Source organism: Echeneis naucrates, chromosome 9 (genome assembly GCF_900963305.1).
Source record: "Echeneis naucrates chromosome 9, fEcheNa1.1, whole genome shotgun sequence".
In the NCBI taxonomy this organism is placed as follows: Eukaryota; Metazoa; Chordata; class Actinopteri; order Carangiformes; family Echeneidae; genus Echeneis; species Echeneis naucrates.
The window spans coordinates 23,526,891-23,548,091 of NC_042519.1; the positions used below are offsets into that span (position 1 = coordinate 23,526,891).

Genomic DNA, 21,201 nt, shown 5'->3' on the forward strand with positions numbered 1-21,201 from the left:
GAAACCAGAAACCAGGACCACTTCAGCCCATTCTGTGATGCTGGAAGAAAAAGAAGGAAACCAAAAACACACAGAAGCTTCTTGAAAGACAGAAACTGTAAAATTACTGATGGACACTCGGATTCTCCACAGGAACGTTACAGGAAGAGCCAGACAGACCAGATTAGATTTGACGTTACAGCACAGAAACACCATTAAAAGGAATATTACTGAATCTGTCAGCAAACACACATATCACCATACACATAGCTACAGATGTAGCATGTGTAACAGGGCCAGAACAGGGCCAGAACAGGGCCAGCACAGAGCCGATACAGGGCCAGAACAGAGCCGATACAGGGCCAGAACAGGGCCAGCACAGGGCCAGCACAGGGCCAGAACAGGGCCAGCACAGGGCCAGAACAGGGCCAGCACAGGGCCAGCACAGGGCCAGAACAGGGCCAGCACAGGGCCAGAACAGGGCCAGCACAGGGCCAGAACAGAGCCAGCACAGGGCCAGAACAGAGCCGATACAGGGCCAGAACAGAGCTGATACAGGGCCAGAACAGGGCCAGCACAGAGCCGATACAGGGCCAGAACAGAGCTGATACAGGGCCGATACAGGGCCAGAACAGGGCCAGCACAGGGCCAGCACAGGACCAGAACAGGGCCAGAACAGAGCCGATACAGGGCCAGAACAGAGCCGATACAGGGCCAGAACAGGGCCAGAACAGGGCCAGCACAGGGCCAGCACAGGGCCAGCACAGAGCCGATACAGGGCCAGAACAGAGCCGATACAGGGCCAGAACAGGGCCAGCACAGGGCCAGAACAGAGCCGATACAGGGCCAGAACAGGGCCAGCACAGGGCCAGCACAGGGCCAGAACAGGGCCAGCACAGGGCCAGCACAGAGCCAATACAGGGCCAGAACAGGGCCAGAACAGGGCCAGAACAGGGCCAGCACAGGGCCAGCACAGAGCCAATACAGGGCCAGAACAGGGCCAGCACAGGGCCAGCACAGAGCCTATACAGGGCCAGAACAGGGCTGATACAGGGCCGATACAGGGCCCCAAACATGTTTCATGATGATCCATCTTATTGTTGTGGACACGAGAGAGGAAAAGTTAGAGGATCTCAACTTTATCAGTGTGAAGTATCAGTATCACTGACGTTTGTGTTGTTGTTGTGTTTCTGCAGTTAGCACATTTGTGGGAAGATCCCTCAACAGGCTGCTGTGAGGCCGGCCACCTGGGCCAGGGAGCATCGGGTGGGGGGGGGTTCCATTCCTGAATGCATTTAGGGTCTCCCTCTGAAGACCTGGGTGTCCAGCTCTGCTGCTGACCTCTGACCCCTGCAGAAGAAAAGTTATTGAAGCCACCGGTGAAGCCTCCTAAAGCTGACCGGTGAGGAGGGGCTGGGAAAGTGGCCTGATGGAGGCGAAGGGTGGCCCAACGGGAGGGGAAGGTGGGGGTTGTCATAGACTGAAGGAGTTTCCTTTGAGTTGACCCCCCCCCCCCCTTCCTCATGTCCACAAGTGTGTCCCTGCAGCTATTGTGACTCTGAGCTACGGCAGGACAGAAGGCCTCTAAACAATGTTTGGCCCCTTTTGTTTCTGGCTGCCTTTCTTCTTCAGCCCTCCATCGCAATCTACTGGCCTCCTTTGTATTGATTTCCCTCATTCAGCAGCTCGTCGGCCTCTTTCCGCTGTTTTATATGCTCTTTCTGGCTTTTTGTGTGTGTGTGTCCCAATCCAACCCATCCCTCCTCTTGGTATTCTCCACACTGTGAGAACGCAGTGCGCCTCTTGACTCGATGCAACTCATTAAAGGCAGCTAATTGATGAAGAGTGTAATTAGTGTGACAATCGGAAGAGGAAATCAATATGTTTTTAGGGAAAAGAGGCAGATCAGAGCGGACTGAGCAGCGTGACAGCAGCATCACCTCAAACTCTGCTTCAAGGAAAACGCTTTTGTTTGGTTTTCTGGGTTCACTGGTTTGAGCTCCATCACAATTTACAGAATCCACAAATAAAAACAGCACAGGTCGCTCAAATAAAGAGAGCGACTCTGTGCTCAAAGGCCTCGACCTTCAACCTCTCCCCTCAGCTTCACTCCAGCTGCAGTCAGTGAGAGCTGAGAGTCTGAACAGTTTCAGAGTTTAACAATTAGTTCATGATTTTAATGAACGAACCAGCTGAGAGTCAGACCCAAAACCGAAGCTCCAGGACTGAGGCTGGAGCTCTAATCAGTGATTCAAAGTGTCACTCCGACGGTTTAGTAAGACAATGATGGACCAGATCAGGATCTGAAGTTGACACAGGTAACCCAACCTGAGCCTCACTTTGCTTGCTGCAGGTCAGAGGTCAAACAGGTATAGCATGTTAAGTTACACTGACTTAATTAGAGGTCCCATAAGTCCTCTCTTCTGATTGGATGCCAGTTTTCTGAGTGATTTAATAGAAAGTATAGCCGGTTTCAGGTGATGGTGGGTCCAGGTGGGTGTGGCTGAGGGAGGTGACGGCAGGTCTTCAGGTTCAGTTTCTGAATACAGATCTCATTTAGAATCAGAGACCACATGCAGTCCTACCTTTAGGCCACATGGGCCTTTCCTAATTAGACGTTGTGTTTTGCACAAGTTGAGGTTGTGTTGGAAAAACGACACCAAACACTGTCAGAGCAAACCTTTTGATTTAACATGTTATATTGAGGCAAAATCAAGAGTTCAAAACACTGACGGACAGTCGAGGCAGCTCCTCTCTCTTTGTGGTTGAACTTCTGATCCTCTGGTGGACAATTTTCAGTGTTGCACAGTTTCAGAGGTGAGTTGTCTCTTTTCAGCCTTTTAAAACAAAAACAGTCACGTTTCACCTGATGACGTGTTTGATACCAGATGTCAGAGCTGAGTCCTCCCTGTCCTTCCTCTTCCCTGCTGCTTGTCTGCCCCCTGCTGGTGAGGAGGAGGAAGAGGACCGGGGGTCCTGCTGGGAGAGCTGGGAGAGGAGGAGGTCCACGCTCTGGGACAGGACGCCGTCTAAAACCTTCTTCTCCTCTGAGGAGAACCGGCCCAGAACATGACGCTCCACCGACGTTTTCCCCGTCGGTCGTCCAATTCCAACACGAAGTCTGAGCATCACCTGCAGCAGAGAGAAGGCGGCGGGGGTTAACACAAACATTCAAATCATCTGTGACCACTTTGTGTGTTGTTGTTTTTTTGTTTGTTTTCTTTGTTAAAATTTAGGGTTAACACAAAGAAAAGATGAAAAATGAATTCAGACTGCCGCAGCACTGCCTGCTCTTTGTGACTTACGTCAGTGTGAAGACAGTCCACACAGGAGCGGACTCCATTGTGTCCCCTGAGAGGGAGAACTAAGAGTTACACATCTCCTTTATTCATTTAAAGGAAACCTAACATTCCTTTCCAATGAGACACACCTGGCACTCCCTCCATGTTTGATGCCGATCTTCCCCAGAGGTTTGTCCAGCTCGTCGTGGACCAACAGGATGTCTTCAGGCTTGATGCCATATTTTGCAGCTGGAGAGGAGGAGACGTGGCGTCAGTGACACATTTCCAAATAAGACACTAATGTTTACATCAAAAATCTGAATCTGATCAAGACAAAAACGTCCTCTGAGGACTTAAAGTGACCTTTAGGAGCCTAATCAGTGGAGGGGTTTCTGTTTTCTCTGTGACGGACCCACAGCTCGATGTCCAGAGAGAAGCAGCAGCTTCATATCTGAGCGACTCACCAGCAATTTACATTTGATTCAACAATTGAAATCTATGGGAAAATGTCCTTCCTCCTCAGTAAACGTTTTCCTGATGAGTTTATGGTTTCAGTCTGAACTACAACATGATGTTCATTTTTTAAATGATGCTCCATTTGGAGTGGAATAGAAATGGGGTGGTTAGGGGGCGGGGCTACTGTGTGCTTCACAGATTGATGGCCAACAACCAAATTAAGAACTGGAGCAGCAGCTCAACGACCATCAGGTGACGACTGTGACTGGTGATGTTTTACAATGAAACACTATTTAAGTTTAATGGATTTCTAACGAACAGAGTGTGAAAAGAGGACGTGAAAACCAACCTGTCTGTAAATACAACTTGAAAAACAAACAAACACTGAATTTAAAATCAGTTTCTCTCTCTGTGACTTCACCTGCTTTGGCCACTGACACCCCGTTGACGTTCATCAACAGCCTCGGACGGAGCAGCACCACTCGTGTGTGTTGGACCGCGGACACAATGACCTCACCAGACATGTGCTTGTCGCCACGCCAACGGTCAGCCACACCGAGCCGGGCAGCGAGCTCGCCGAGCACCATCATCCCAACGCTGTGTCTGGTCTCCTCCATCCCTGGGTTACCCAGTCCCACCACCTGAGACAGAAAAACACACTTTAATCACAGAATTAGTGCAAACATCACCATGAACGCACACAATTTACTTTATTTGACCCCAAATATACAACACAGCAGCAAATGTAGATCAATCCGCTGCTGAAAATAGTCCCCAAATAAAGGACTATTTCCTGTTTTTGCAACATTTAGTTATACATTTAGGTGTAGTTTGGTAATCCAATTAAAGAATCTTAAAAATAGAAGAAGCATTGTTCAGCTTCATGGAAACACAAACAACAACACATTCATCCTCTGCCTTGTACTGATGGTACTAAAACACTATAGACTGCATTGTTGTGGACACACTGACAACATTGTGATCTGCCTCCACACACAGGACTTCTACCCTGTTGTACTTAAACAGGGTTAAGACAAGTTAGCACATAACATTAAAAAAGAACTATAAAAGGTTTCATAGAGGAAAGCTGGTTTTATGGAAACACACACACCAAACTTCATTCAACAATCTCTCCATTTAGTGTTGATTTGTTCTGCTTGGTGTCAGAATCTCACAGAGATTTGGTGGGCTCTCACAATTCAAGCAGCCAATCACTGAGGCTCAGTGAACTCATTAACTAAACACTGAATGTGAAATATTAAATGTGGTGTTCACACTCACCAGTTTCTGAGAGCTGTTTGTGTGTATTTCTGTTTCAACGCCCATAACAGGTGAAAACGTCTCCGTCAGCAAAACTCTGTTCACGGCTCTCATCAGAAGTCGTCTCATCGTGACAAAATTCAGCAGCCTCTGAAGAAAATGTGAGAAACAGCGACAGAGTTGACTGAAAAAGGAGTAAAGTTTCATTCGGCCGATGAAACAAACGGTCTGCTGCTTTCTTTCAGACGTTTTTAGGCGATACCTCCAAAACCGACGCTGTCTGATCCGAAAAATGGGCCGATTTCTGAATGAGGTTTGGTCCAAATCTTCAGATAAATAATACTATAAAGTCCAGCTGTGTGAAATAACTTTGACTTGCTAACGTTAGCTCGCTGCTCCTTTGTGGCTAAATCAGGAAAACGTGACAACAACAAAACAAATAAACAAACAGAAAAACATAAATCCCGCGACAACACGGGACGTCAGCTTTAAATGAAATAACTTTAAATTCTCTTTCCTGTCGTTGAACTAAAGTTAGCTGATGTTAGCTAATGTTAGCTAATCCAAGCTAATGTTAGCTAATCCATCACATCAGTCAACGAGCTCCAAAGACGAAACCAACCAAAAGGCTTCTTCCGTCACAGCGACACCTGAAGGACAGACAGAGAACTACAGCCTGCAATCACACAACTGAGAAATACAGTCTGAATGATGAAGGACTGAATGGATGAACGGAACAGATTTCTCTGTATGTATTCTGCTCCTTAACGTCCGTGAAGGCTTCTTCAGTTCTGAAGAATGTTGGTGAAACACGATAAAGAAGTCCAGTTGCTTCCGACTAAACACTCCGAGATCTGCACCTCATCAGGCCGTTCTCTGTAATGATCACTTATCTGTGGCGTATTTCTTTATATAATTCTATATAGAATTATATTCTAAAATAGAATTCTATATTTTCCTGATTCGGATTCTAATTGAATGAAACAGTTTCGACTGAATGAAGATTGCTGACACATTGATGTGTGATGATGTTGGCTGCTGTTTGTGAGTTTGTGTAGTGTTTGTGCACAACATAGATTAAAACTGGATTGGCTTTTTGATTGATAAAGCCTGAAGATATATTAACAAATGTATAATTGAGTGAATAAATAAGTATTAAAACGTTCTTATTTGTACCTTTTTATTTTGAAGATACAATTTTTATTTTAGTAGAACGTACTTCTATTCCTCATTTATTAGACTTTGTTTTTTATATTTGCTTTATTTGTTTCTCTAATGAGGCATTATATTAAATCTTAAAAGAGCCATACATCGGGCTTTGGAGGATTTATGAAAAACCAAAAAATTAGAAAAAGAAACTGAAAGTTTGAACAATTTTATTTGGAAAACAGTTTCTCTCAACTTCTTTTCATTTTTTGTTGGAGTTGAAAACTCAACGTGGATCAGGCTGGTGATGGACAGGGAACAGCCTCCGGCACCGGCTGACATCTCTCCACCACGGCGTTGAGCTCGCCGACGCTCACGCCGTCGTAGGTGCCCGTGATGTAGGTCCAGTGGGTGTCCCCGTTGTGGTTGGTCCTGCTCAGCCTGCCAGTGAAGGGGATGTCGGCCTTCATCTTCCTGCCGTCCATCCTCACGCTGCAGGAGTGGTTGGGCGGGACCAGCAGCTCCACGGAGACAGAATGGCTGATGGACTCCGTCACGGAGGTTCCCTCTGAGAAGGTCACCGTCTGCTCTTTGGTGAAGTCCACCGTCCCCGGGCCGAGGATGGGCACTTTGGCCTTCATGGTGGAGATGGAGCCATTGCGTGTCTCCCTGCCAATGTCCCAGAACTTCTCCACCGAGCTGGTCTTCTCCAGCAGCACCGTCTTCTGCACGTCTCTGCACTCCAGGTTTGTGACCTTGGCGAGCTTCAGGGCTTCTGGGGGATGGTGGAAGAGCTCCATCTGGTCGATGGCGTACTCCACATGAGAGATGTGCTGGCTGTAGCTGTCTCTGTTGATGGCCAGGACCTGGTAGTTCTTGTACCAGTACTCATCGCCCTCCCACGGGAGGAAGAACGCTTCGTGCCGGGTCACCACTTTGCCCAGACCGTACTTGTTCTTCCCCACGTAGATGTCCGAGTTGGGGCAAGTTTTGACGGCATACTGGGGGACGGCGCCGTAAGAGTCTTCAACCCACTGCAGGAACTCAAAGTGATCCACGTTGACCAGGACTTCAAACTTGGAGGATGCGTATTCTTTGTCGGCGTAGGGATACAGGCAGAAGCTTCCTTTGCTGGGAGTGTAGAAACCAGATTCACAGTTGACCTTGCACACATAGTCTGTGCGTTCGGCGTAGCCATTGAAGATGGCGACGGCGCCATTTGGGAGGGAGCCGTTCCACGTCACCCACTTGAGGTTGACGTGTTCACCAAACATGGGGAAGGAGTGTGAGGTGCTCTCAGTCTGTGGGAGCTCCCGGACTTCAGGGGGGTTGATGAGATCCCTGGAAGGGACCACGTCCTCCAGGACGGGGTTCAGACTCAGCTCTGCTGGACGAGACAGAAGGAGGAAAATGGTTTCAAAAGATATCAAAAAAGGCAAACCAACAGCTGAAACACTCTTTTGTGTAGTTGCCCTTGTAGTTTCTGTTTGTGTGCAGTTTAATGACACATCCAGCTGTGAAAGTGGTGAAGAGTTCTCTGACGATGGGACTCACTGCTGGGTTTCTGCCGATCGTCCTGCAGCGTTGGGCTGCAGACCTGCAGGACTGCCAGGACAACAACCACGTACCACTTCATCTGGAAACACAAACACAACACAACGAGCATGTCAGCACTGGACTGGTCTGGACTTCAAAACAAAACCTTCAACTTCGAACAAAAACTATTCCTGAAAAAATGGGAAATAAATTCAATTAAAAAAACAAACGGAATAAAATCTGATTAATAAGATAAATACACAAATAAAAACAGGAAATATGTAGTAAAATAGAAAATGAAATAAATAAATAAAATCTATTGAAAATTCTAAGTTAAATGAAATAATTTTTTTCGTCATTTCTCTGGATGATGCAGTTCCTCCTGATTGTCTGTGGAGGCCAGTAAAGGCCACATTGTGTGCAAAACCTTGATTTTAAAGACTTGAGTTTTGTTTTTCAAAAAAAAATTTTTTTTAATAAAGAATTAAGAATTTGACCAGTTTCCAGAAATGTTGTCAGAATTAACAGCAGCTCAATAACAAAGTTCTAACTGTACACACTGAAGGTAACAATAATAGAATTATACTGGAACAATGAAAAAAGTCTTCACAGATAATTTAACGCTTCATGTGAGTGAACAGGAAACAAGAAAAGAACCAGAGCACGAAACCTGATTGAGAGTAAGCACATATTTAACTAGGTCAGAACAATTATGCCTCAGATTTTCTCTCATTACTTCAATAAGCAGCGTTCAGCCGCTACATATATTTTAGATCAATCTGTTATTGATTATCAATCAGTTTTGTCTGAGGCAGCGAAAGGATGCAGAAACGATTCAGGTTCATTCAGATGTAAGAAGCAGTTTTTACCTCGACAGGTTCCTCCTGCAGTGACGCTGCCTGCAGTAGGAGCTGAGCTTTAAAAGCTGCCCTCAGACCAATAAACAGGAGAGCAGCAGCTTGGTGCACGTTGACCCAGTGTTTACACTCAGGTCAGGTCAGTTTGGAGTCACCTGCATTTAGATCCTTTCAGGTTTTGGTGACTTGTTGGGTTGGGGTTGGGTTAGCAAACACCACCCTCAGGTGTCGAGGCTGGTCCGAGGACTCGGGTCCACCTGTACGAAGCCCGATCTGGATTCAGAACCATGAAATTTATGAGAAGATATCTCCCCAATTTAAAGAAAAATAATTAGACACAAAGACTGCCCACAGTTTTAAACCTTCATCCTGCCTGCTGACCATCTGGAGGCAAGTCAGACTGCATTGAAGTCTGTGGGAAAATGTCCTTCCTCCTCTCTGATGAGTTTCTGGTCTCAGTCTTCAACATAACATGATGCTCCATTTACAGGGAAACAGCAGAAATCAGACCAATTTCCCATAGACTTCAACACAACCAGCCCCCCACCCTCCGATGGTCAGTGGATGAGGAAGTTTTCAAGCTCCCTGAAGCGTTTTCAGACCCGGCTGACCGACTTTGTCCTTGACCCGGTCCACATGGACCTGCAGGTCTTCAGGGGTGTGATAATGATAACAGGCTTCTTTATCGATCGTCCTCCCTCCCCCCCCCCCCCCCCTGGATGCTGTATCAGGGGATTAGTGGACCACATGATGTCCAAAGTGCTGCGGCGCTCCGTCTCCATCGATGACAAGATACTGTACGTCCAGATAAGCTCAGACTGGGAACGGAGCCATTAAGGCTCATTGATTAAGACGCTGCTCGTTGCGTAATGTCGCCGGCTGCCAAGATTAAAACCGGAGGAGAAGCTGCTCAACACGGACATTGTTCTCCACGCACAGCCCTATCACTGAAAATCGCTGATGTCACGGCCATCTGTGTGCGTCCTTGAGACAGAAAGTTATTATCAATTTATTTATTTGAGTCTGAATGAGGACTGTGTGTGAAGGCAGGGAGGAGTAAAAGGTCGTTTACACCAACAGAACTGCACAGTCACTGCCTTCAGCTTACTTCATATCATATCACATCATTCAGATTTAAAAGGATCTTTTTCATTCAGATTATCTGAGCCGATGAAAAGTAAAAAAAAAAAAAAATCACCAGGATGGGAAAGAAAAGATCAGGTGATGTTTCCCAACATAAAACGTTTGTTTCGATATTTGTTATTATTTTAGATATTTCATTTCACAGACAGTTTATATAAAGTGATCTGAAAATGAACAGTAATTTTATCTCTTGTTTTCTAAAACAAAAATAATAATTATTCCATTCTACATGTATACTAATTCTTAATGATGGTCCCTTTCAAAGCAAGAAAATAATGTGGATTTATTTAGTTTAGTTCAGGTTTGTACAAAGAAAAACCTCCGACGGTGCTCAAATCCTCTGACAAGATAAATGATAATCATAATAATAATTTCAAAAATCAATTTCTTCTTTCAGTTCCTTCAACAATTTTCAACACAGTGACTCAGTTCTCATCAAGCTCTTCTGTTGTTCCCTAAATCCTTCATGTTCCCATTTCTTGTGATAAATAGAGCAAAATGTTGTCTTTGTTGAAATCTGGAAACACTTTGGAGGGACTCAGATGAAAAAATATCTCACTATCTTCTTGTAGTTATTACGAGAAGGGGATTGTTTTTCAGTCGAGCCCCCAGAATGTCTGTTCACCAGTCTGGTTAGTCTGAATGGAAAATATGCAAAGTGGCCAAAAACTCCAGCTGCTCTATAAACATTCAAATGATCTGATCAGTTCCTCTTATTTTCGTTTATGCTTGTTTCTTTTGGATCTAAACTCATAAATCAGTTTCATGTGTGAGTAATGAAAACAATTAAACACGTGTTTTTATGTTTCAAATGTATTTCTACCATCTTTTCTCTTAAAGGAGCCAAAAACAAACACTTTTTTTCTTTTGGGTTCCTTTTATTGTGGTAAATTGTTTATTTTCAATTTAGCTTTCATATCTTCTGATGTTTCCGTCAGCTTCTCAGGGGCAAGGCTTGGCATCAGCCACGGGTTCACATCGGTCCACCACGGCCCGGACTTCTCCGATCTGGACTCCGTCGTAGGTCCCAGAGATGGAGGTCCACTGGGTCTCTCCGTTGCGGTAGGTGCGGCTGAGGCGGGCTGTGTACGGGATGTCGGCCTTGATCTTGCGTCCCTCCATCTGGACTCTGCAGGAATGGTTTGGTGGGACGGTGAGCTCCACGGACACGGAGTGGCTAAGCGACTCCACCACGGTGGTTCCTCTGGAGAACTGCAGTGTCTTCTCGCCGCTCAGCTCGATGCCCCCGGAGCCAATAAGGGGGATTTTGGCTGTGATGCTGCCGGTGATGCCCAGCATGGTGGCCCGGCCGATGTTCCAAGTGGTCTCCACATCTGTGGTCTTTGAGATGGTGACCGTCTTCACCACCGTCTGGCACTGGTTGTTGGTGATCCCGGAGATACGCATGGTCTCCGGAGGATACTGGAAGATGGCGACGTCATCGATGGCGTACTTGACGTCGGTGATGTGCTGAGTGTAGGCGTCCCTGTTGATGGTCAGGACCTGGTAGTGCTTGTACCAATACTCATCTCCTTCCCAAGGCAGGAAGAAGGCCTCGAACTGGGGAACGACCTTCCCGAGGCCGTACTTGTTCTTCCCGACGTAGATGCCGACGCCCGGACATGTCCTGACCGAATGTTGAGGCACTGAGCCATAGGAACCTTCCTTCCACTCCAGGAACTCAAAGTTGTCTTTGTTGGCCAGGATCTCGAACTCGGGGGCGTAGTACTCGCGGTCTCCGTAGGGGTAGCGGCAGTAAGGGCCCAGGTCGGGGTTGTAGAAACCGGCCTCACACTTGTACTTGCACACGTAGTCGGTGCGCTCGGTGTAACCGTTGTAGATGGCCACGGCGCCGTTGGGCAGCGAGCCGTTCCAGGTCAGCCACTCCAGGTTGACGTTGTCAGCGAACATGAAGGATGAAGGCAGGTCCTGCTGCTGCTCCAGATCAGCAGGAGCCAGAGGACCCAACACCACGTGGTCCACGGTGAGATCAGGAACCAGGTCCTCCAGCTCCGGGTTCAGCAGCAAAACTGAGTCAAAGAAACACAGAAGTGTGAATTTGTACACCGTACCGTACTAACCCTAACCCACCTAACAAAGACAAGCGGGTGTTGACCATCTAATCAGATGTAATTTCAGCTGTGTGGTTTGGTCTTCATAACACAACATTTGATCTTCAACCTTATATGAGCTTCAGCGAGGTGTTTACCTTTTCTGAGCTGTGAGCTCTTCTTCACGATGTCCTGCAGACTGGCTGAGGACAGAGCCAGCAGGGCCGACAGCAGCAACACTGACGCCTTCATCTGGACACACAACAACAAAGGATTTCACCACACAAACATCCTGAAAACCGTTAGTCTGATTATTCCTCTTTACAACTGTTCAGCTCACAAATCTGAAAGGAGCTTTTATCTCCGAGTGTTTATGAAGAGCAACTGATTTATCTTTTAAAGGCTCATTGATTGTGTTTTAGGCAGCTTCAGTATGAATAAATACTGATAGTGTCAATAATTCTAATAATATTAATAATAATATAAATAGGAGTCAGATTTTATTTCATTATTATCCGTTTAAAGGTTATTTATTAATGAGTTAATCAGCTCCTGCTGGTCAAAGAGGGAAGCAGGAGAGAAAACATAAAACTGAAAATATTAAATCAGACAAAAATGATCCAAAAATCAGATTAATCTGGATCATCAGTGACCGACTCACCCTTTCTGCCTGTTCCCCCACTGAGTCCACCTCCTCTCACCTGCTGCTTTTATATTCTGCTTTATGGCTCCATCATAAAACTGTCCTGCTTCTGATTCTGCTGACATTTAATGGACTTATTTCAAGTCCTGGATTTTTTTTATTTTCACAATCTGTAAGACATCATCATCCAAATTAATGGGAAAGAAAAAGGCTTGAAATGTTTCACCTAAATGCAACCCCCCCCCCCCCAAAAAAAAAAAAAAAAGAAAGAAAGAAAGAAAGAAAGAAAGAAAAAGATACTCAGAGTTTTTGAAGGAGGTGAAAGCTGGCTGTTGTTGTTCCTCCTGAACTTGACCCTCCGTTATGAAACGAGGGCAGATAAATCCTGGATAAGATCTGGAGATTCAGAATTATTAACACATAAAGAAAGCACACTGATAAGTTATGAGTGAGCTCTGTCCTCCAGACTATCCTCAGTGTCCAACCTGACGCACCAACAGAAGAATGAAATCACCTGAATGGAGGAATAAATCATGCTCAGCATTATTTTGAAGTATTTTCAGGAACTCCATTGAACAGGATGAACACTCAGTCTGCTTTGATTCACACCTCCATGTGGCCTTTTCTGCAGCTTTCAACACCCTGTCATGGTCTTCATCACCAGTCTGCTCAGATTAATGTTTCGTATTCTGCAGTAAACTTTTATTTTGGACCCTCTGTTGCATTAAATATTTGCACTGACAGATTTACAGTTCCATGATCTGCTCTGATTGTTTCCTGATGTTTCAGCGCCATCTGTTGGATTTATCAGATATCTCAGCTCGGGGCTGTTGGTTAAAGGTGACTGTTTTCTGTGGGACATTTGGTCTCAGCTGGACGGACAGGTCCTGGCATCGGGCCGTCACATTGTGGACTGTTTGATGTCACAGTCAGCAGAAACAACAGCAGCTTTATTTGCTGATGTTACAGAAAAATAGTAACATTTGTAATATGAGATCGGCTCTTAACGTTTCTTCAAAATCTATTTTACTGTAGGAGGAAGCAGATTTCCTGCACATGTAGTAAAAATGAAGACGTCTGATTGACGCTGCCCGTCAGGCCTGTGAAATGAAGAGTGATTCAATTTTTGAACATTTGCAGCAGAGAAGCATCAGGGGGCAGCAACAGACCGACAGAAGGAGACATGGAAGTCAGGAGGTGTGTGTTCAAACATGTCTGTGTGTCGTGTGAGTGTGTGTGTTTTTATTCGCTCCTCTTTTTTGGTGCATGCGATAGAATTTTGAAAACTTCAGTAAAGAGAATGAAATCAATCTTAATTTTAAAATCGTTCTTTATTCAAGGAATTTTTTGTTGTTCTGAGTTCTGCACAAAGAAACTAAAGAGCTAAATAAAAAGGAAATGCGCTAAGAAAGGTCAAAGGTTGCACAGGTCACGCTGTGTGAGCTGCAGAAGAGAAACCACATCACTGAGTCGACCGCTGAGCGTTTCAGGTGAGCCTGCACTTTGCCGTGTCCTTGAACGCCCCGTCAGGCTTCATTTCAGCTGAGTGAGCTGTTCTGTTGGGGGCAGGTTGGATAAATGCCCCCGCCCCTCCCCCCTCCAGGGTGACAGCGATCAGCCCAACAGCTCATTAAATGCAGCTCTATCAGGCCCGATTTAATGAGACCCCTCAGCGTCCAGCAGCCCAGTTATATTCAGTCAGGACGCACAAACACAAAGACACACAGTGAACAGGAGACACAGCAACTCCTCCTCACGTGTACTCAAACAATAATCTTAAACTAGAAAATTCCAGGGAAATTTTGAAGTGCCACGGGACCCGGGGCCCGTCGTCCGTCGCCCGTCGTTTGTTGCCCGTCGCCCGTCGCCCGTCGCCCCTCGACTGGACGAGCAACCCGCATACCGTCATGCTGTCGAAAGCCTTCCTGCTGAAATTTCCGTTCGGAGAACCGATTGAGCTTGATTCAATGAATGTGTCTGTATATCTGTCTCTTTGTATGTCTGTGTAAATGTGTGAGTGCATGTTGATATCTGTCTCTGTGTGCGTCTGTATATCTGTCTGTGTCTGCATCTCTATATCTCTGTGTCTGTCTTTGAGAAGAAATCGTTCAAAGTGATGGCCATAGGCCACAGACAGAGTGAGATGAGACCAGCGTGACAATTGATCTGTGATTGCGTGGTAAGCGTAGGAGCTATCATAAAGCCTGTCGTCACAAACAGAGGTCAAAGTCTCGTGACCTTTTTAAACTTTGAACGGACTTTCTGTGACAAAGCATGACGAAGCATTGAGGCTCCAAAGTGAGGTGGGTTTGATCCACAGCAACAGCTTCACATAGAGCTGAGCTGAGAGAGCTGCGGTCCTCACGGTGATTTGAGAATTCGCTCAGGTCAGAGCTCAGACTCTCCCGTGGCTTTTGACAATGAGTGTGTCTGTATATCTGTCTCTTTGTATGTCTGTGTATATGTGTGAGTGCGTGTCTATATCTGCGTCTATTTGTGTCTCTGTATATGTGCAAGTGCGTCTGGATATCTGTCTCTGTGTATGTCTGTGTAAATGTGTGAGTACGTCTATATAGTTGTCCCTGATCATGTCTGTGTATATGTGTGAGTGCGTGTCCATATCTGTCTCTGTGTATGTCTGTGTAAATGTGTGAGTGCATCTTTCTATCTGACTGTGTGTATGTCTGTGTATATGTCTGAGTGCGTGTCTATATCTGCCTCTATTTCTGTCTGTGTATATGTGTGATTGCGTCTGTGTATATAAGTGAGTGCGTCTGGATATCTGTCTCTGTGTGCGTCTGTATATCTGTCTGTGTGTGCTTCTCTATATCTCTGTGTGTGTCTTTGAGAAGAAATCATTCAAAGTGATGGCCATAGGCCACAGACAGAGTGAGATGAGACCAGCGTGACAATTGATCTGTGATTGCGTAGTAAGCGTAGGAGCTATCATAAAGCCTGTCGTCACAAACAGAGTTTAAGGTCTTCTGACCCGTTTAAACTTTGAACGGCGTTTCTGTGACAAAGTATGACGAAGCAGTGAGGCTCCAAAATGGGGTGGGTTTGATCCACAGACCTGATCTGTATATCTGTCTCTTTGTATGTCTGTGTGTAGTGTGAGTGCATCTGTATATCTGTCTCTTTGTATGTCTGTGTAAATGTGTGAGTGCGTCTGTATATCAGTCTCTGTGTATGTCTGTGTACATGTGTGAGTGCGTCTGGATATCTATCTGTGTCTACATCTCTATATCTCTGTGTGTGTCTTTGAGAAGAAATCATTCAAAGTGATGGCCATAGGCCACAGACAGAGTGAGATGAGACCAGCGTGACAATTGATCTATGATTGTGTAGGAAGCGTAGGAGCTATCATAAAGCCTTTCGTCACAAACAGAGGTCAAAGTCTCGTGACCTTTTTAAACTTTGAACGGCGTTTCTGTGACAAAGTATGACGAAGCAGTGAGGCTCCAAAGTGAAGTGGGTTTGATCCACAGACCTGAGCTGAGAGAGCTGCGGTCGTCACGGTGATTTGAGAATTCGTTCGGGTCAGAGCTCAGACTCTCCCGAAAACGCTCCGAAAAGTGGATTTTGACCACGTCCCGAACTACTTCGAATTGCGAGCAAACCGTAGCTCCGGTCCGAAAAACGAAAACACCGTGAGAGACAGAAGAGTCTGGGGATTCTGACAGTCTTTATTTGATTTGAAAAGTCCTTAAAATGAGCGTGTAGGGACAGTGCAAAGTCAGAGTGAAATTGTTTTTAGTGAAACCTTGATTTGCATTGCAGTCAATTGGGCCAAATACAGGTGTTTCTGACGCTCTGAGCCCTCCAGTTTAAATTTGGTGAGGAGTAGAGCTCTCAAAGTTAGATTTTCTGAATCCCAAGACCTGTGTCTACGTTTTGCCAAAAAATTATTTGTCTCCTTTTCACGGTTTGGCCGTGAGCTCGAGTTAAACATGAAAATGTCGGTTAGTTTTTCACAGTGCTCTCACTCTACTTAACGAGCGGTTACACTCTAACTTTGAGGAAAAAGTGAATCGGACTGCTCCTTTGAGAGGTCATAGTTCGAAAACCGTATTATTTAGGAGAAAAAGGTTTGATGTTCTGGAAAGAACACAAGATTTCCTCCGTTTTAAAGTTTGAATGACATTTGTAGGTGCACGTGTCACTGAGCTACGCGACTGAGAAAAAAGGTGAATTTTTGAGGCGATTTTTCGTCGTCTCCCATGCATTCTCTATGGAAAATTTCGGCTGGTTTTTTGGGAATAACTTTGGGAAAAATCGGAATATCGACTACCCAGAACTTAGCACACTTGTCCCGATCGAGCCGCACGTTTTGATATATATATTGTTGGGCTACGTCAAGCGGTACGACCCGCATTAGATGCCGAAAATGTGACGGAATAATAATAAGAAGATTAATAAGTATGGACAATATTAAGTAGTGCCTCGTGCTATGCACAGAGGCCACTTACTTCTACTGTGTAGAAGTAGTGGCCTCTGTGCTTATAGCCCGTGGCACTAAATAAGAGTTCTCTGTATGAAAACAGAATAATCAGAAGAATCCATAACATTCTGGATTGTAATGAAACTAGAATTTTATGTCATTTATAAATTCTTTTGTCTTTTTGGTCAAACAAACACAATGACAGAGTGTTTGGGAACTCTTCCAGATGTCTACAGACCCAAAAACCTTCAAAATTTACACTAATATATGAAATCGTTAGTTTAATTTCTGTGCAATAATAAAAAAAACCCTATGAGTGAAAAATGATATCGTATTTTGCAGTAATAATGGAACTACCGTGTTGCATTTGAGTAGTTTTATATTCAGATGTTTTTTTTATTTTAATTTATTTTAATTCATTCATTTTGTGTATTTTGTCATTGTTTCCATCATCATGTTGATGTTGTTATCTAATATTATGGTTCTCTCTGTTTTCAACCTGATTGTGTCATTGTTATATAACCTCGCATGTCCCTTCAACACGCTTGGCCCGGTGAAGCGTGATTGGTGGAGGTTGTTGGTCTGAACTCTTCTGCCTGTGATGGCGTGTGATGATGATGATGTTGATCTTCTGATCGTTCGTGTCTTCAGACGTGTGTCGACAGAAACAAACGTCTTGCTGTCGCTCACACAAACACATCACTTTGTTGGGTCGGTTGCTGAAGACCACAGTCACTCTAATATGTTGCATTATTAATCATTTAAAGTAGATTTCTTTGCAAGTTACCTCCAGAGGTCAAAGGTCGGGCACCAGGATCCATTCATCCTCAGACAGGTTTATTTTTGTGGTGTGAAAACTGAAAGACTATTTCTGCCTGGAGTCATGTGGCGAAGATTCATTACCAACGAAGAACGTCTTATAGGATGTCTACTTCAACTCTATCCTGATTGGGTGGTACAGTCTGTCAGTCGCACGGTAGCCCCACCCCCAATCCATCCCCTGCTTTGGTCCGTTTTCCTCTGAATGCAACATGATGGTTTGGAAATAATCAGGAAAACGTTTCCTGAGCTGATAAATCAGGGAGGAGGGACATTTCCCCATAGACTTCAATATAAGGGAGGAGGAGGGATATTTTCCCAATCCGTGCTTCCTCACAGATCTGGCTCCATGAGCGAGGTACAGATTGCATTTGTGCTGATGGTCGCACGCCCCGCTGAGCAGCCGGGGACGATAAGAGCTCATTGTCATGTCAGAGAGGCGAAGCTGCTGTGTTCATCATGAAAAATGCACATCTCACCTGAACTCTGTGTGTGTGTGTGTGCGTGCGTCCGTTAAAAGCTGCTAATAAACCAGCTGCTGCACCTGAAGGTGTTCAGCAGCAGCTCAACTCTGCACATCTGTGACGTGTTGTGTTTCCTCAAAAAGAAAACATCTAAAAGACCTTAATGACAGCCGTCACCAACAGGAAACAAACAACAACAACAACAACACAACACCACACAAACCAAAAAGGTGGCTGTGGTGTATTTCCCACAGCCACACAACTGCCAGAGACAGACTGACAAAAAGAAATAAGTGTGAGTCACTGACACAGTGACGGAGCAAACAGCCTCCATTAAAGCCTCCTGAAGGCCGAGGGAGACATGGGGCCATTTCCCCATAGATTTCAATACAATCTTACAACTTCTCACGACCAGTTTCATTAATTTAGAGCCCTTTTAACTCTGAGGCCACAGAGAACTTGTTTTTCAGCAGAGTTCATCAAGAATACGAAGAAAGAAACCTTTCACCTGATTAAAGGTCTGGATCTGAAACCTTCCTGGACATGATGAATGCTGACCTGCTGCCCCCCTTTGCTGCCCCCCTGCTGCCCCCCCTGATGCCCCCCTGCTGCCCCTCTGATGCCCCCCTGTTGCCCCCCTGCTGCCCCCCTTTTGCCCCTCTGTTGCCCCCCTGCTGCCCCCCTGTTGCCCCCCCTGTTGCCCCCCCTGCTGCCCCCCTGCTGCCCCCCTTTTGCCCCTCTGTTGCCCCCCTGCTGCCCCCCTGTTGCCCCCCCTGTTGCCCCCCCTGCTGCCCCCCTGCTGCCCCCCTGTTGCCCCCCTGCTGCCCCCCTGCTGCCCCCCCTGTTGCCCCCCTGTTGCCCCTCTGCTGCCCCCCCTGTTGCCCCTCTGTTGCCCCCCTGTTGCCCCCCTGCTGCCCCCCTGCTGCCCCCCTGCTGCCCCCCCTGTTGCCCCCCTGTTGCCCCCCTGCTGCCCCCCTGTTGCCCCCCTGCTGCCCCCCTGCTGCCCCCCCTGTTGCCCCCCTGTTGCCCCTCTGCTGCCCCCCCTGTTGCCCCCCTGCTGCCCCCCTGTTGCCCCCCTGCTGCCCCCCCTGTTGCCCCCCTGCTGCCCCCCTGTTGCCCCCCTGCTGCCCCCCCTGTTGCCCCCCTGCTGCCCCCCTGTTGCCCCCCTGCTGCCCCTCTGTTGCCCCCCTGCTGCCCCCCTGTTGCCCCCCTGTTGCCCCCCCTGCTGCCCCTCTGTTGCCCCCCTGTTGCCCCCCTGCTGCCCCCCTGCTGCCCCTCTGTTGCCCCCCTGCTGCCCCCCTGTTGCCCCCCTGTTGCCCCCCCTGATGCCCCTCTGTTGCCCCCCCTGCTGCCCCCCTGATGCCCCCCCACCCCGCTCTTCCTCTGCCTGCCCTCTGACTCATCTGTTCGGCTGCTCTGATGTTTATGCTAATATTGTGAAAAATATGCTAACAGGAGCTGATGAATATTCAGGACCGGATTCGGGACATTCGGGACATTCGGGATGACAGTCGGCGGCCGAGACTCGATGTCATTGGACGAAAGGCACGGCCGAACTTAGTGACGGCTCTGCCTGAACTTCCTGTCAGGAAAGTCACCGCAGGTCACCTGAGGTTGCTGGTTTGATGCCGAATTAAAGAAAGATGGAATTTTTAGCTGTTGACTCTTTCAAACAAAACATGAGTTTATTTTATTTGGATATTAAAATCATATTCTATATTTCATGTTTATGATACGTCTTGTACAGAGATTCATGATCCCCAGAGGATACACAATAAGATAAACAGATACAACAACAACATAGACAGGAAATGAAAACAACAAGAATCTCATCAAATCCAAAACAAGCCTAAATAAAATATGGAAGTCCAAACACACACAGCACAACATTGTTCAGGCAGTCCACTGTTTGCTGAACACGAAGAGGAGATGAGATGTACAGCAGGAGGAGAAACGGAGCGACCTTCTCTGTTTCTTCACGCTTCGTTTGTTGCAGACATTTTTTCACCTGAAGCTCATCTGCATCTCTTAATAAGGCAACCTTCATGTTCACACTTCTGTCTCAAAGTGCAGAGGGCGGAGGAGAGGCTCAGTGGGGGTGCACATATTAATGCAGAGAGTGTGTGTCTGCGTCGCTGCTGCTGTTTCTGCACGCCGACCTCGACTTTCACGTTGATGCAACTTTTTCTGATAATTAAACAAAGAATTCAAAATAATCAGACTCAGGAGAAAATAACACACACACACACACACATCACAAAGAGTGATGGAGCTCAAATTAGAATTAAAAACTAATAAAATAAAGACAAAATGGTGAGAAGGGAAGATGTTTGAAAAATAATTTTTTTTAATTAAAAGAAATAAATGCCAATAACAGAAAATGATTCTAGAATAAAAGTGCATAAGAAGCACCTTAAAGCTGTCAGGAGGAGCGGAGCAGCTAATGAACCAAAAACATTCAGAACTCTGGAGTCCAGATTGTGGACAGGACGTTAAATTCACAGGTGGTGCAGCAGAATCAGGCAAACAAATCAAAGTGTCAGGAAAAAACACACAAGGTCGCAGAGAAAGGACAGCAGGAAAGAGCTTTCCAAAGAATCAGCACAGGACAGAGTGGGCCCATTAATATCATCATTCATTAAAAGCAGCTGAGTTCCTGCTGCCTCAGAGCTTCACAGATCAGCAAGAAACCGCCACAAACACACATTGATCTGGTATTGACTTTTATTTTATTGCTGCTCATGTTGGAGCGGCTGAGATGGCGTACGGAGGCGAAGGCGGTGTATTTCCAGTAAAAGCTTCCTCAAACAGAGATGCTCTCTGCGCGCTTCACTGGAGACGAGCCGGAATATTCCCTGAAAAAGCCTTTTTTCTTCTTCTAAAAGCGAGGTCGGAGCGTCAGAGAGGGCCAAACCATCAAATAGAAATCTTTGCGTTTCATTATTAATAATACTGTTGGTTCTCTTCCATCCTCTGCAGGGGGGGGGGGGACGTGTCTCAGCACCAAACCCAGACGTTAGAGATGCTCTGAAAACTACAGATTTTCTCCCACTTCCAATAAATCTGTTGATGATTCTCCAGATAATTTGGGCCGTTTTCAGCCTTGGTGGTATTCGTGAGCAACA

At 46.2% G+C, this 21,201-nt stretch overlaps 3 protein-coding genes across 5 annotated transcripts; all 3 read right to left on the bottom strand.

The window, feature by feature from the left end:
• Positions 1 to 2,671: 2,671 nt before the first annotated feature.
• Positions 2,672 to 5,584, bottom strand: ptrh1 (peptidyl-tRNA hydrolase 1 homolog). 3 transcript variants are annotated; one of them, XM_029511218.1, is made up of 6 exons: positions 5,239 to 5,583; positions 4,998 to 5,126; positions 4,138 to 4,357; positions 3,410 to 3,509; positions 3,285 to 3,330; positions 2,672 to 3,111 (listed from the first exon to the last, which is right to left on the bottom strand). In XM_029511218.1, exons 2-6 carry the CDS (start codon positions 5,103 to 5,105, stop codon positions 2,842 to 2,844), a joined length of 744 nt encoding a protein of 247 aa, XP_029367078.1. In that variant the 5' UTR covers positions 5,106 to 5,126; positions 5,239 to 5,583; the 3' UTR covers positions 2,672 to 2,841. The 3 variants fall into 3 exon arrangements, with proteins under 3 accessions (XP_029367078.1, XP_029367080.1, XP_029367077.1); XM_029511220.1 differs by having other exon boundaries at positions 4,998 to 5,160; XM_029511217.1 differs by having other exon boundaries at positions 4,998 to 5,584.
• Positions 5,585 to 6,418: 834 nt separating this feature from the next.
• Positions 6,419 to 8,676, bottom strand: LOC115048489 (natterin-3-like). The gene is made up of 3 exons (XM_029509974.1): positions 8,671 to 8,676; positions 7,677 to 7,758; positions 6,419 to 7,506 (listed from the first exon to the last, which is right to left on the bottom strand). Exons 1-3 carry the CDS (start codon positions 8,674 to 8,676, stop codon positions 6,419 to 6,421), a joined length of 1,176 nt encoding a protein of 391 aa, XP_029365834.1.
• Positions 8,677 to 10,600: 1,924 nt separating this feature from the next.
• Positions 10,601 to 11,961, bottom strand: LOC115048490 (natterin-3-like). Its single transcript, XM_029509975.1, has 2 exons — positions 11,868 to 11,961; positions 10,601 to 11,688 (listed from the first exon to the last, which is right to left on the bottom strand). The coding sequence occupies exons 1-2, from the start codon at positions 11,959 to 11,961 to the stop codon at positions 10,601 to 10,603; spliced, it is 1,182 nt and encodes a 393-aa protein (XP_029365835.1).
• Between the last annotated feature and the right edge of the window lie 9,240 nt (positions 11,962 to 21,201).

Coding starts and splice junctions, on each gene's coding strand:
- ptrh1 (XM_029511217.1), bottom strand. CDS start 5,183: ATGAAACTTTACTCCTTTTTCAGTCAACTCTGTCGCTGTTTCTCACAT. Junction 4,358..4,997: donor CAAACAGCTCTCAGAAACTG/GTGAGTGTGAAC, acceptor TTTCTGTCTCAG/GTGGTGGGACTGGGTAACCC. Junction 3,331..3,409: donor AAACATGGAGGGAGTGCCAG/GTGTGTCTCATT, acceptor TCTCCCTCTCAG/GGGACACAATGGAGTCCGCT.
- LOC115048489 (XM_029509974.1), bottom strand. Junction 7,507..7,676: donor CGATCGGCAGAAACCCAGCA/GTGAGTCCCATC, acceptor CTCGTCCAGCAG/AGCTGAGTCTGAACCCCGTC.
- LOC115048490 (XM_029509975.1), bottom strand. CDS start 11,961: ATGAAGGCGTCAGTGTTGCTGCTGTCGGCCCTGCTGGCTCTGTCCTCA. Junction 11,689..11,867: donor GAGCTCACAGCTCAGAAAAG/GTAAACACCTCG, acceptor TCTTTGACTCAG/TTTTGCTGCTGAACCCGGAG.